Source organism: Aethalodelphis obliquidens, unplaced genomic scaffold (assembly GCF_003676395.1).
Source record: "Aethalodelphis obliquidens isolate GAN/ISIS:26980383/991018 unplaced genomic scaffold, ASM367639v1 scaffold77, whole genome shotgun sequence".
Classification (NCBI taxonomy): Eukaryota; Metazoa; Chordata; class Mammalia; order Artiodactyla; family Delphinidae; genus Aethalodelphis; species Aethalodelphis obliquidens.
In genome coordinates, this window is record NW_020838021.1 from 118,285 (window position 1) to 131,007 (window position 12,723).

The following is a 12,723-nucleotide window of genomic DNA, read 5'->3' on the forward strand; positions in this document are numbered from 1 at the left end:
GATAACACCGGTTTGTAGGGATATATGTCGGTGTCCTTCAGAGGGGATGATAGTACAAGAATAACTTGGAACCACCAGCAGCCAACACCCTCTCCTTGTGATGGGGAGGAGTTTGGGTGAGCAAGCAGTCTCTGTGTATGAGCTTTCCTGGGGGCGGGGGGAACGGGCTCAGTTTTAGTGAAAGCTAGAAGTTGGAGAAAGCATCCTGCAAAGCTGTTGAGGATGTAGGAGAGTTGTTAAAGATGTAAGGGTCCCAAAGAGCCAGGCAGAAAAGTCTGTCCCTGTTCTCCATTTCCACAAATTGGGCAGGAACTTTGGGACAGTAGGGACTTAACTCTAATGTTGGCTGCTTAGGAAATTATGACTACTTGAAGAAACTGGGTACCAGAAACTGTAGTGCCAGTGATTACCTAGAAATGGTTTCTTACGGATCACCTTAGGTCAAGAACTAACTCTTCTCATTGGGCTGATGGGTACAGGGTTCCTTTGGGGGGTGATGGAAATGTTCCAGAATTATATAGTGGTGATGGTTGCACAACCTTATGAATATACTAAAACCCACTGAACTGTACACTTTAAAATGGTGAATTTTATGTTGTATATCTCAGTAAAAAATTTTAAAGCCAATTTCTATCTTTCTGTGTGTGTATGTGTTTGACTGTACCAGGTAGTACAGCTGGATGTGAGAGGCAATGTGGCAAAACTTAATGATGGCTCTCAAATAACCTATGAAAAGTGCTTGATTGCAACAGGTGAGTATTTCTGGAGATGGCTTTATTCCCTGATACAGCTCATTCAAGTTTTAGTATAAAGGCATTACTTAATCTTAAGAAAACTGAAACCCAGACTCTGAAGTGGGTGTCTTCTCTTGGTGCAAAGCTTGGCTAACTACAAGCATCTGATCAGTTGCCTGTCTGGATTATGCGTATTGTTTCTTCTGGTAAAGGCATGACGGATGGGTACTGAAAAGGACTGCCTTTCTTTTTTCTCTCCCTGCTTATTAGCCTTTGCCTTCTGCCCTCTGCCCTGTGTCCTGAAAGTGATATAACCTCATGGCTTCATTGCCAGTTCCAATCAGAAATCAAGAGAGGAGAAGGATGCAGTTGCTTAAACAAACATAGCCATGCTTTCTGGTGAATCCTCATGAAAAAGTAGAAGAGAACAGGAGCAAAAAGTGAGGGCTTCTGGCCATATGTGGGAATGGTGGGCCCTTTGAAGAGATACTCTCAAATCTGCTTTTCAAAGGAAATTGATTAAAGCCCACTGTGGGGCGAGTGGAGGGAAGACAAAGCCTTGTATCCTGTTGATGCCACTGTGACACCAGCAGCACACACCACAGCACCACCTTTGTGGGGGGATTGTTTGGGCTAGCTCCTGCTCGTTGGGCTAAAGGATTTTTCTCCTCTTATTTCCAGGAGGCACGCCAAGAAGTCTGTCTGCCATTGACAGGGCTGGAGCAGAGGTGAAGAGTAGAACAACACTTTTCAGAAAGGTAATTGTCAGCTTTAGTGCTTTCGTTGTGGCGGTTTTGAAGAGGTAGCATAATCTTGTGGTCCCCAAGTACCCACCCGGGAATTGGGAGATTGAAGTTCTAACTATGGCTCTTCTACAGGCTTGTTATCTGGCCTTGAGCAAGTCACTTCCTCTCTCTGCACCTCAGATACCTCACTCAAGGGTTTTGAGCTCCTAGGAGAAAAACAGATTTAGTGTTTTTTATTGCTTGCTGTAGTTCCTTCGATTGCCCTTCCATAGTTGTTTTCTCCTGATGCATTTGAGTCATTGGAACTCCTTATAGCCTCTTGGCATTTTTCACTGCAAGTGCTATTGTGGAGACTTTAGGGGGAAAAGTTAAGAGTACCTAAGCGAAAAAGGAAGCGGGGGATTGCTTCTTAACACCATGCTTTACTTATGAAAACTGCTGAAAATTTTCAGCCACTGCTATGGGTGTCGGAAAAGGTTTGTACTGTCCTTTAAGTTCTTGATACAACAAGGTTTGTCAGCCTTGGCACTATTGGCATTTTGGGCCGTATAACCATTTGTTGTGAGGGGCTGTCCTGTGCATTGTAGGGTGTTCAGCAGTGTCCCTGGACTCTACCTACTAGCTTCAGCTAGTATCTCCCTACTCTAGTTGTGACAGCCAAAAATGTCTCCAGACATTGCCAGATGTCCCCTGGGGGAGGGGGAGTATATCTGCCCCCAGTTGAGAACCACTGTTATTAGAAAGAGTGTTACATTGGAGAAAGAAATTTACATCAATAAAATAGAGGCTGTAATTGAGCCACTTTATACAAGGAGAAGATTTTGTGTGCAAATTATTGTTGTCAAGGATTTAGCAAAAATATTTCCTGGTATTATCATCCTATGCCCCTTTGGGAAATCAATGGACTAAACTTGTGTGATCCTGCAGATTGAAGACTTTAGAACCTTAGAGAAGATTTCCCGGGAAGTCAAGTCGATTACAATTATCGGTGGGGGCTTCCTTGGTAGCGAACTGGCCTGTGCTCTTGGCCGAAAGGGTGAGTATTGGGGAGTGACCTCGATTTTCTTTCTCTGGTCTTATATCATATGCTTTTCAGAGATGCATTTACCAGGATCAGTAGAAAGAGTTTGATTAAGGTTTACATGGTGAAAAACTAATCACTGAGCTTAGGTCTGATGAGGGATGCCTTAGTGATCGAAAAGCTGTCATCTGAGCAGCTGAGCAGTGCCGCTTTCTTTCCTTTTTCCTTTCCTCTCTCCTCTAGACCAGGATTCCTTAGAAATAAAATATTAAGGAAAGTGAGTTATTAAGATGGTAGGGGCAATGTAGACTACAGAACTGTATGTATCTTTGAACTGCTGCTCCCTGTAAAAGTCAAAGACTTCTTTCAGATACATGATGGTTCCCAGCTTGACAGATCTGTTAGTTCCAGTTTGAATGTTTCATGGCAACCATTTTTTTCTTAATGTTATTTTTCAGCTGTGTGAAATCAGGGCATCTTCTCGGGAGGGTGCTTACTATTCAGAGCTTGCAATGCACTTGTGTAAGCCTAACTGTAAGTGCACTGAGTTCACAGTACGTAGTTGAATCCAGGGACAAGTTCTGGCATCTGTTGTATTTGCCTTGTGGATGCCCTTGTGCCCTAGTGCCCCACAAATGTGCGCTCTGGCCTGGGTCGCGGCATTGCCCTGTGTTTAGTAGACGGCTGCCTGCGGCTCCTTTACTTCTCTTCCTGTCTTCTAAGATTGACTTTTGCCTCCACTATACCTACTCTGTTTCTTCTTCCCAGCTCGAGCCTCGGGCACAGAAGTGATTCAGCTCTTCCCTGAGAAAGGAAATATGGGAAAGATCCTCCCCGAATACCTCAGCAACTGGACCATGGAAAAAGTCAGGCAAGGTAGAGACACTCTTTCCATATGCTCCCACTCTTGCCTTGAGTGAAGACTAAGGCAAAATTTGCTTCTTTGGGAACCCCCTGTCCATAAGCCTTACCAACTGCCCGATGAAAATTTCCACCATTCTCATGTCAGCCAGCTTCATGTAGGTGTTCTGAATCTGACACACCAGATTCCTGGAAGTGCTGGAAGTGAACTGTGGGCGTGGGTGCCTGTGGCTCTCCAAGGCTGCCTACGTACTAATGATTACCCTCATCAGCTTCTCTGGTTGTCACGAAGGTGGTAGGCTCACTGGCTCAGCCTCAGGTCTCGTTTGCCTTTACAGAGGGGGTTAAGGTGCTACCCAGTGCTATTGTGCAATCAGTTGGAGTTGGCGGTGGCAGGTTACTCATCAAGCTGAAAGATGGCCGGAAGGTAAGGAGGGGAAGACAGGCTGCCAGAACACCTTCCAAGCCTGCTCTGCCCTTTCCTCATTCTCACTCCTTCATTTGATACCAGTAGATTAGTTGTCTTGGCAGTCACCATTAACCTGTCATAATTTTCTTAATGAACTGTCTTTTGCTAAAAGAAGAATGATGAGAGCCAGAGTAGCCGCCTGGGAACCATTTCCCATAGCCTCTTCCTATGTGTGTCACAGATTTTTGAGGCCTTCCTCGGGTGGCAGATTTCTGTTCAGATGGTAGCGAGTATGTGTGTGGAGGGGTGGCACTTTATGAAATGGAACTTAAAATCTTTTGACCAGAGTTACCCGATGATTTTTTTTTGTAAAGCCCCGATTTTTTGTGATTTTTTTTGTGACTGTGATTTACAGTCGCTGGGTTCATAGGCATATGAGGAAACTGTAATAATTGACTGAATTCTTTTTGTCCTCAGGTAGAAACTGACCACATAGTGGCAGCCGTGGGCCTGGAGCCCAATGTTGAGTTGGCCAAGACTGGCGGACTGGAGATAGACTCTGATTTTGGTGGCTTCCGTGTAAATGCAGAGCTCCAGGCCCGCTCTAACATCTGGGTGGTAAGTGTGCAATGACAGCCTGACCAGGCACGGTGCCTTGGTCCCGGCCTGGGAGCAGGTCTGCCCGGTGGTGTGCGAAGGCTCGGCAGCAGCTCACCCAAATAGGGTCAGCGTGTTTGGAAGCTGAGGGTGGAGAGCAGAAACTCATGAACTGCTTGGTTTACGAGATCAGGTCTGGCCTCATGCCGCAGGCTCATGGAAAAGGAAATGAACAGTGTTCGTGCCCACAGGAGTAGGTCTCTCCTGGTTCCACTGTTGGCAGCAGCCATCAACATGACCCTGGCGGGCGTGTGCGCAGCTTTCAGACTGATTTGCTATTCCCTTGCCTGAACACGAGTCCAGGGAATGGAGGATGAGGCAGTTTTATAACATTCTCTGGAAAGGAAAATTACTCCATTTTCATTTTCCTTGAGTACTATTTTTAGCTGTTTTTAAAAATCTGTTATGACACAAACAAGACTATAGTATGTAGGAACCATGAGGTAATTTCCCTATTGTTAGATCATTACAAGTGTATTGTGTTTGATTATGGACTCTGCAACTGAGGACATAGGAACTTTGCAGGGTGTTTTTCCCGTAAAGATTTTTTTTTTAAAAGTTACAGTGTACTGGATTTTAAAAAATTGTTATAAAAGCAATACATGCTCAGTATGAAAAACACAGGCAAAAAGGAGAAAGGGACATTCCCCTGCAGCAAGCACTGATGTTTAGGTGTAGTTTCTTCCCTTCACTTTCTCGCGCATAGTTTTTTTCTTTGTTGTAGACAGTCATGGCGAGCATACTACGTATAAACATTTGTATTTTCTTTTTCACTTAACATTCGAATGTAAGTTTTTTTCCACATTGCTTCAGATTCCATAAGCAGTGTAACGATTGTATAATATTCCATTAGGTGGATTTCAGAGTTTATCTCGCCATTGCTCACATGTTGGATTTTTAGGTTGCTTTGGGGGTGTCTGAATAGCCACAAAGATGAACAAAGGGTGAGAGAGCTCCCATACCACATCCGTTGTGAAGCTGGCCTTGTTCACCTCCAGCCGGGGGTTCTCTCTCTGCTTGAAACACTGAGCTCACTCACTGCGTACCTCTGGCAGGGTACACCATAGTGAGGAAGAGTGCCACGCCTTCCTCAACTCACTTATACACTCCTCATGGGCAAGGTCTATGTCAGGCGTGTCTCTGCAGCCCAGACAGTATAATGCTTTGTACAGAGTAAGTATTCTGTAAATACTTGTTGAATTAATGAATGAATAGTGAATGACCAAAAAAATTTTATCTTGGAAAAGATGTCTACGTAAGAGGCAGTCACATCTAAAAACTGGATTCCACACAGGAAAGAATATTCTGCAGATCATGGTTATTAAATATCCTGTTTCTGCTGAGGGCAGAATGAGAAGAAATAGGTGTAAGCTGGAGCATGGACGATTCAGGGTAGCTTTGTGGAAGCATAGAATGGTTTTTGTAAAAATGGAAGCGCAACTGTTTTTGATAGTGTAGGTATGATTCTGGCCTGTGGTTGGAAATCATTAGTTAACATCACAAGCATTTTTTGAGCCCCCAAAGTGTATGTTCTGTCCTTAACTTGCTTTTTTATCATGTGCTCATGTAATGTATTTGTCTCCAAAGGCAGGAGACGCTGCATGTTTCTACGATATAAAGTTGGGTAGGAGGCGGGTGGAGCACCACGATCACGCTGTTGTGAGCGGAAGATTGGCTGGAGAAAATATGACTGGAGCTGCTAAGCCGTACTGGCATCAGTCAATGTTCTGGTAATAGTTTTGTGCCTTGAGGACTCAATTGGTTAGAACACAGAATTAATGGAACCAGAGTTATATGCTTTGGTTTCCTGGTGGGCCAGTTAGCTTCATACAGAGGGTGAAAAAATTCCATCTCGTGTCCACGCATCCTACCCCCGAGCCATCTTCTGGCAAAAGGGTTCCATCTGACATAAGTTAGACTAGGTGAATGAATGGAAATGGCATCAGCACTTCTGCTAAAATAGCTCAGAGTTCGAGCTACAGTAGGTAGTACAAAAGTGTGCTCTTAGATACAGACAGCAGTATATTTTATTTGCTCTTTGCTGCTAATTCTGCTGAGCCCAACCTACTGACAAAAAAGGCAGCTCACTCATATGTAACCCTTAAGATCAGCAACTCAGAGTCAGACGTATATAGGCAGCTCTCTGGGTAGTAGAAAGTTCTCAATGGACATTCTTGAATACTGGAGCTGGCCCTGTTTGGCCCACTCTCATCTTGTTGATGTGAAAGATGGGGTACATAAAACTTCAGGGTTTCAGAAGCCTCTAAGCAGTTTCTGTTGGGGAAATTCTCAGCTGATGGGAGTACATTTTAAGACGTTCACACACAGTTTCATGAGTGGGCAGCAAAAAACATAACAGATGGCTTTCAGGGTCAACACGTGTAAGATAATGCAGTTAGGAAAAAAAGTAGTTCATAGCTGTACAATTATCAGTTAGGTTCCAGGGACAGAATCCAAGAAGTCATTGTAGACTGTTCCCTGAAGACACCAGTCCAGTGAGCTTCTGTGGCCAAGAAGATAACAAAATGTAGAGCACAAGAAACAAAATATCTCAAGTAGCTTGGATGATTACAAAACCATAGTGTGTCTGTGCCACAAGTATTCTGTGAAGTTCCTAGCATATTAAAAACAGCATGATGATGATAGGAAAAGTTTCCAAGAAGAACAATGAAAATAAAATGACCAAGTGAGTGAAGGTGCCACTTTATAGAAAGCACTTTAGCCTTGAAAATTGAAGGCTAAGAGGAAATATTGTCAGTTAATAAAACCACAAAATACCCCAGATTCTGGATTCCATAAATATGGAGCACTCTTCAAAGTTTCAAAAAGGCAGTTTTAAAAAGAGTAAAGGAAGGTAGTGAATAGTAAATGTGGGGAACCCACCCCCCCCAAATGTGATATGGTAAAAATTAATGATTAAATTTAAGAAAGTATAGATCATTGTATGGATCTGTGATATGCATAGTGGCTTGTTAGGAAAATAAAACCTGTTTGGAATAATTGTGCTTTCTCACAATTGTCCCCAGATGTCCTAGCAGGCGACAGATCAGTTTGGCGTGTCTCTTGCTGTGGCACATACCAGTTTCTTTGGTTGGCATGAAAGTGCGGTGCCTTAGCGGAAACGCTCTACCGCACCATCCTTTACAGTCCTTTGACAGAACACCCTCTTCTCTCTCCTTCCTTAGGAGTGATTTGGGCCCCGATGTTGGCTATGAAGCTATTGGTCTTGTGGACAGTAGTTTGCCCACAGTCGGCGTTTTTGCAAAAGCAACCGCACAAGACAACCCCAAATCTGCCACAGAGCAGTCAGGTAAGGAAGCCCAACCACTTCTCTTGGAAGAGTGTTGAGAAACCATGGTCCAAATCCTCCTGAACAAGGGGTATCTGTGTTGGCCAGAGGGAACTGTCAGTGAAAGCCTCTCTTCACGTTGTGCTTTAAAATAAACCAAACCCGAAGTCCTCACTCTTTAGTGGTCTGAGAGCTGGCAAAATCAGGTATCCTGGTCAAAGCATAGATATTGTGGATTGTGGGTGTCGTCCTAGACTCTTGGACTCTTGGACGGTGGCTAACTCGACGACTCTGTAAGTCTAGTTTGTCCCGAGGGACTAGGAAGACCTGCGTGATGAAGAAAACCTGAACTTTTTCAATGGCTTTTTTTTTTTTTTTTTTTTTTGCTGATCCCAAGAACTAGGTCTGAGAACCTTAGTTTGGGACCTGCTCCCCTCCTTGGGCCCTGAACAGTGAAGAACTGGGCTGAGTAGTCCTTGAGCTGCCTCTAATTCCATCTGTCAGATCTTAATAGCGGGTTTTCTCTAGACGGGAGGCACCTCTCGGAATGAACTTCTCTCCGACACACATCTCTTTCATTAACTCCTAGGTGTCTTCTCTCTCCCTTCGTGACCTTGGCTGAAGTTATTTAACCTCTGTGTCCTCTTGTTAGAGGCATTTCAAGGACAAGCTGTTCTTTAAGAAGGAGAAAGCAAGACATTAGATGGATATGAGGTCCTTTTCCTGTGTAATCTAAGTGGATTACATATACCCACTCCTTAATTCAGACCTCTCCTGGGAAGTGGATCCAGGAGGGGGACCCAGGGACTTATACAGTAGGTGTTTATAAGCTACAGGTCACTACTCTCTCCACTGGGCAGTATTACTTGAAGCCTGGTTGTTCCCAGAAGACAAAATGCCCTCTCCCCAGGTTGTTGCCACCACCCTGCACAGGAGGAAACACTTCCATATGGTTCTTCCATATGGAAGTGCCTTCTGCTTTGGCCAGAGTGTCTCTGGCAGTGCCATCCAAGTGAACTTTCTGCTATGATGGCAGTGTTCTGCCTCTACTCTGTCCAGTACATTAGCCACTAGCCGCATGTAGCTCTTCAGTATTTGAAATGTGGGTAGTGCAAATCAGGAACTGAATTTTACATTTTATTTAATTTTAACTAAAATAAACTTCAATTTTGAATTAATTTTAATTAGAATAGCTATATGTGACTAGTGGCTGTTGTACTGACCATGTAGCACTAGAATGTTTCTCAGGGGACAAGAGCAAGTCTTCTGTAGTTTGAAAAAAGATCCCAGGAAATATCCATAGTGTAAATTGAAAATGAGATAGGAAGTTTGGGGTCAGACTGACCCAGTGCCCAGGAGCTGGCAAGGAAGAGCTTTTGTTGGCTTTGTCAGTGGAGAGGGGCTGGAATAGGCCAGTGTTTACTGAGGTGGCATAGAAAAACAAATCATTTAGAAGCAGCTTGAAGCAGGTGTTGAAAGATACTTGCCTTCTAGAATTTCCAAGCTCATAAGAACTGACTTTCTTTTGTTTTGACTTTGCTTGTTTGTTTTGGGGATTGGCTACAGGGACTGGTATCCGATCAGAGAGTGAGACAGAGTCTGAGGCCTCAGAAGTCACTCTTCCTCCCAGCAACCCTGTAGTCCCCCAGGCCCCTGCCCAAGGGGAGGACTACGGCAAAGGCGTCATCTTCTACCTCAGGGACAAAGTGGTGGTGGGAATCGTGCTGTGGAACATCTTCAACCGAATGCCAATAGCAAGGAAGGTAGGTGCCCGTCAGAGCTCTGAGAGAAAGATGGGAGGTGTGGGCGGAAACCGTCCCTGCGACTTCGTCAGACGTCCTGCCACGCACTGTCCACCCAGGTCAGACTGTGCCTGAGCAGAACAAAGGTATCGCCTTGGCTCGGGTATGTTTCTTTTTCACTTGGGACATGGCTGGGTAGCATGGGCATTGGCATATGCTCACTTGGGCTTCGTAGAAAGCCATTCCCACAACTCCCTCCCAGTGTGAAGTGGCGACTGGCCCGGGCTGCCCTGGTGTGCGGCCCAGCCCACACGCTCCTTGTTCCTCTGCCCCTCAGATCATTAAGGACGGTGAGGAACATGAAGATCTCAACGAAGTAGCAAAGCTTTTCAACATTCATGAAGACTGAAGACTGCTGTGGAACAGGCAGGCCCTTTGCTGTCCCCGACAGCAGCTTGGATGGGTAAAGGAGCGTTTTTTATTCAGCAGACTTCCTCTGTATGTATGAGTGTGAATAATCAAGTCCTTTGTGAATATTTCATCCATGTAGGCAAATTCTTAATGTTCACATCATTAAATAAAACCTGATTCTTCTAAATTAAATTCTCTTCTCTTTGAAAGGGAGCAAGTGGGTGAAGGGAGGAAAGTGTGCATATTAGAGAGCAAGTCGGTTGGAGCCACTCCCAAGTGCATCATCTTCCTCGGCCTTGTACTCCCTGCCCCACACTCTCAGCTTCTTTCAGTTCACTGAACTTCTCCCTCACCCCTCCAGACCTCCTGTACGGACCTGCTGTGACCTCTGCCCACAGCACTTGACCCCTCTCCCCTCCTCTGGGGAACGTCCCGGTCTCTGAAGACTTTCCTGATCCTTCCAAGCCTGTTCCTTGTTTACATGTCTCCCTGCTGCTCTGCAGCTTCCTGGAAGCCAGAACCATGGCTTTCCTGTCTTGCTCATGGTTCTCTCTCCAGAGCTGAGCACAGGCTCTGGCTCACAGTAGGTGCTTAGTGAATCGTTGAATGAGTGTACACATAAACATGTGGACTAGACTCTGCTCTACCTGGGACAGCTCCCCTGTGTACCCCCACAGCCCAGAACTGAACTGGTCTTGGGAGGGGAGGGCAGAAAAGACATTTATTGAAGACGGAAACGAAGGTTCGGAGACCTGCTTCATGGCTAAGCCTGGAGCCTGACTCTGAGGGATTGTGGTCTCTCAACTCCTCCGCCCGCTGTCCCCCAAACTAGAAATCTGCCCTCTCCTAACCCCTTTTATCTCAAATAGGCTTATAGGCATGACTCACTTTACAAATGATTTCCTGGGAAGAGAAGTCAGTTTCATAAATCAACTCATTTTTTGCATTTCAAATTACTTAACTTTTAAAAATCAAATCTTATTTCAATTAAGAGGAAATTTTTACTACTTTCAAGAGTCCTATTGTGAATCTTCTTCTAAAGAGAAAATTACTACCAGGCTGGATTTTTTCGATATTGGGTTTGTTTAAAGGGAGTTGCAGCTACAATGAAATTCCTTCTGAACACTAGGACAGGACAAATGTCCACTTTAAGAATTAGCTGTACTAGGGCTTCCCTGGTGGCGCGGTGGTTGAGAGTCCGCCTGCCGATGCAGGGGACGCGGGTTTGTGCCCCGGTCTGGGAGGATCCCACATGCCGCAGAGCGGCTGGGCCGGTGGGCCATGGCCGCTGGGCCTGCGCGTCCGGAGCCTGTGCTCCACAGCGGGAGAGGCCACAACAGTGAGAGGCCCGCGTACCACAAAAAAAAAAAAAAAAAAAAAAAAGCTGTACTAGAACAGGTTCTTACTAGATGTATACAGGTTTAGTGAAATATAATCTGAGGCATGACATATTTAAGTCCATAATGTAAGTAGAAAACTCATCTAGTATCCTGTGAAACGGGACTTATTATACAGTAATTGCTGCTTACAAAGATCTTACAGCTGTAAGATCCTAAAATGTTTCACAAATCATTTTTTAAAAAGATCGAATTGTGATTTGCCTTGTTTTAGTATCAGGTACAATTTAGTCTAATTCTTTGACAGTTGTCATCCTTGTATGGAATGTCATAATAATTCGGTTAATTAAAATGAAAGGATGTATTCTTCTATTCAGTGTTCACTGAGTGCCTACTAACGAGCCAGGTAGATGGCAGAAGAGGAAGGTGGAGAAAACATGGCCACTTCTCTTAAGGAGCTCCTGGTGTCAGTGAGGAAAGCAGACATGTGAACGCAGAAGTATAATGTACTCAGTTGTGTCCACAGGAAGATACACACCAAGAATGGACATCAGCCAGAGCATCCGTCCTTTGTCAACTACTGCTGCTAGATCACTTCCTAAAGCATCACTTGGTCCATATCCCCCCACCCTACCTCCTGGTGACCAACGTACGTTGACTCCCTGTCACCAATCACATCAGGTCCGAAGCCTTCCATAGCGCTCTTGACCTCAGCCCACTCTGCCCTGCGGGCCTCCTCTGCCACAACTTCATGTGCATGTGCATACGCACATATACATCTGGTTTATTGCCACCTTTAAACTTTTGTTTGTGCTCTTCACATCTGGAAACCGTCCCTATTCCCTTCTACGTATCCAAATCCTGCTCATCTTTCAAGGCCCAGATGAAATCCCACCATGGTGATGTAGTACCAGTTGGACTAGTGCCCGCCCATGATTTCATCTCTGAACTTCGATTGCACTTACTGCCTTTGAACTTGATTGTTCTTTAAGTCGTTCTCTGCATTATTAGTGTTCACTCCCTAAATTGTTTGTAAGCTATCCCAGAGCAGAGACTTTTTTCTCAGGATGGGGACAACATGCGCCATCCCCCAAAACCCTGGCAAAGTGCTGACCAAGCCCTTGGTTGCTTGGTTGGATGATGCTAGATAACAGGGCTTATTGTAAGAGTGAGCCTCTGCCTTGTAGCCTCAGTTCTCTGTAATCCAGGTTATCAGACCCCCATTACTTCACCCACTGCCACGACTTGCCACTTTACCCAGGATGCATTTAACCTGTTTAGGCCCCCAAGTATCGCAAGGACCAATTTCTGACTGTACAGACGACCAGTGCCAGCTGAGGTTTGGCCCTCGATAGCTGGCCTGTGATTAGCTGGGCCACAGCGCAGCACAGTACAGGGCTAGCCACACCCTGCAAAGTTGGGGATCTGCCAAAATATCAAGCTTTCAGGGCTCACCCACTTGACTTCAACCTCGCTTTTCTTTGCCATTTTACAACTGACATCTGGTGGTACCTCG

General features: G+C 45.1%; 1 protein-coding gene across 2 annotated transcripts in view; it reads left to right on the forward strand.

Annotated features, from left to right (window-relative positions):
- The window catches only part of AIFM1 (apoptosis inducing factor mitochondria associated 1), a 28,070-nt gene extending 18,008 nt beyond the window's left edge, over positions 1–10,062 (forward strand). For both annotated transcript variants that reach the window (XM_027092295.1, XM_027092296.1), the window contains exons 7-16: positions 668–752; positions 1,416–1,492; positions 2,408–2,516; positions 3,270–3,377; positions 3,701–3,789; positions 4,249–4,389; positions 6,016–6,158; positions 7,614–7,738; positions 9,284–9,480; positions 9,797–10,062. In XM_027092295.1, the coding sequence (XP_026948096.1) occupies positions 668–752; positions 1,416–1,492; positions 2,408–2,516; positions 3,270–3,377; positions 3,701–3,789; positions 4,249–4,389; positions 6,016–6,158; positions 7,614–7,738; positions 9,284–9,480; positions 9,797–9,868 (1,146 nt within the window). In that variant the 3' untranslated portion in view covers positions 9,869–10,062. The remainder of the gene's footprint in view (positions 1–667; positions 753–1,415; positions 1,493–2,407; positions 2,517–3,269; positions 3,378–3,700; positions 3,790–4,248; positions 4,390–6,015; positions 6,159–7,613; positions 7,739–9,283; positions 9,481–9,796) is intronic.
- The last annotated feature ends 2,661 nt before the right edge of the window (positions 10,063–12,723 follow it).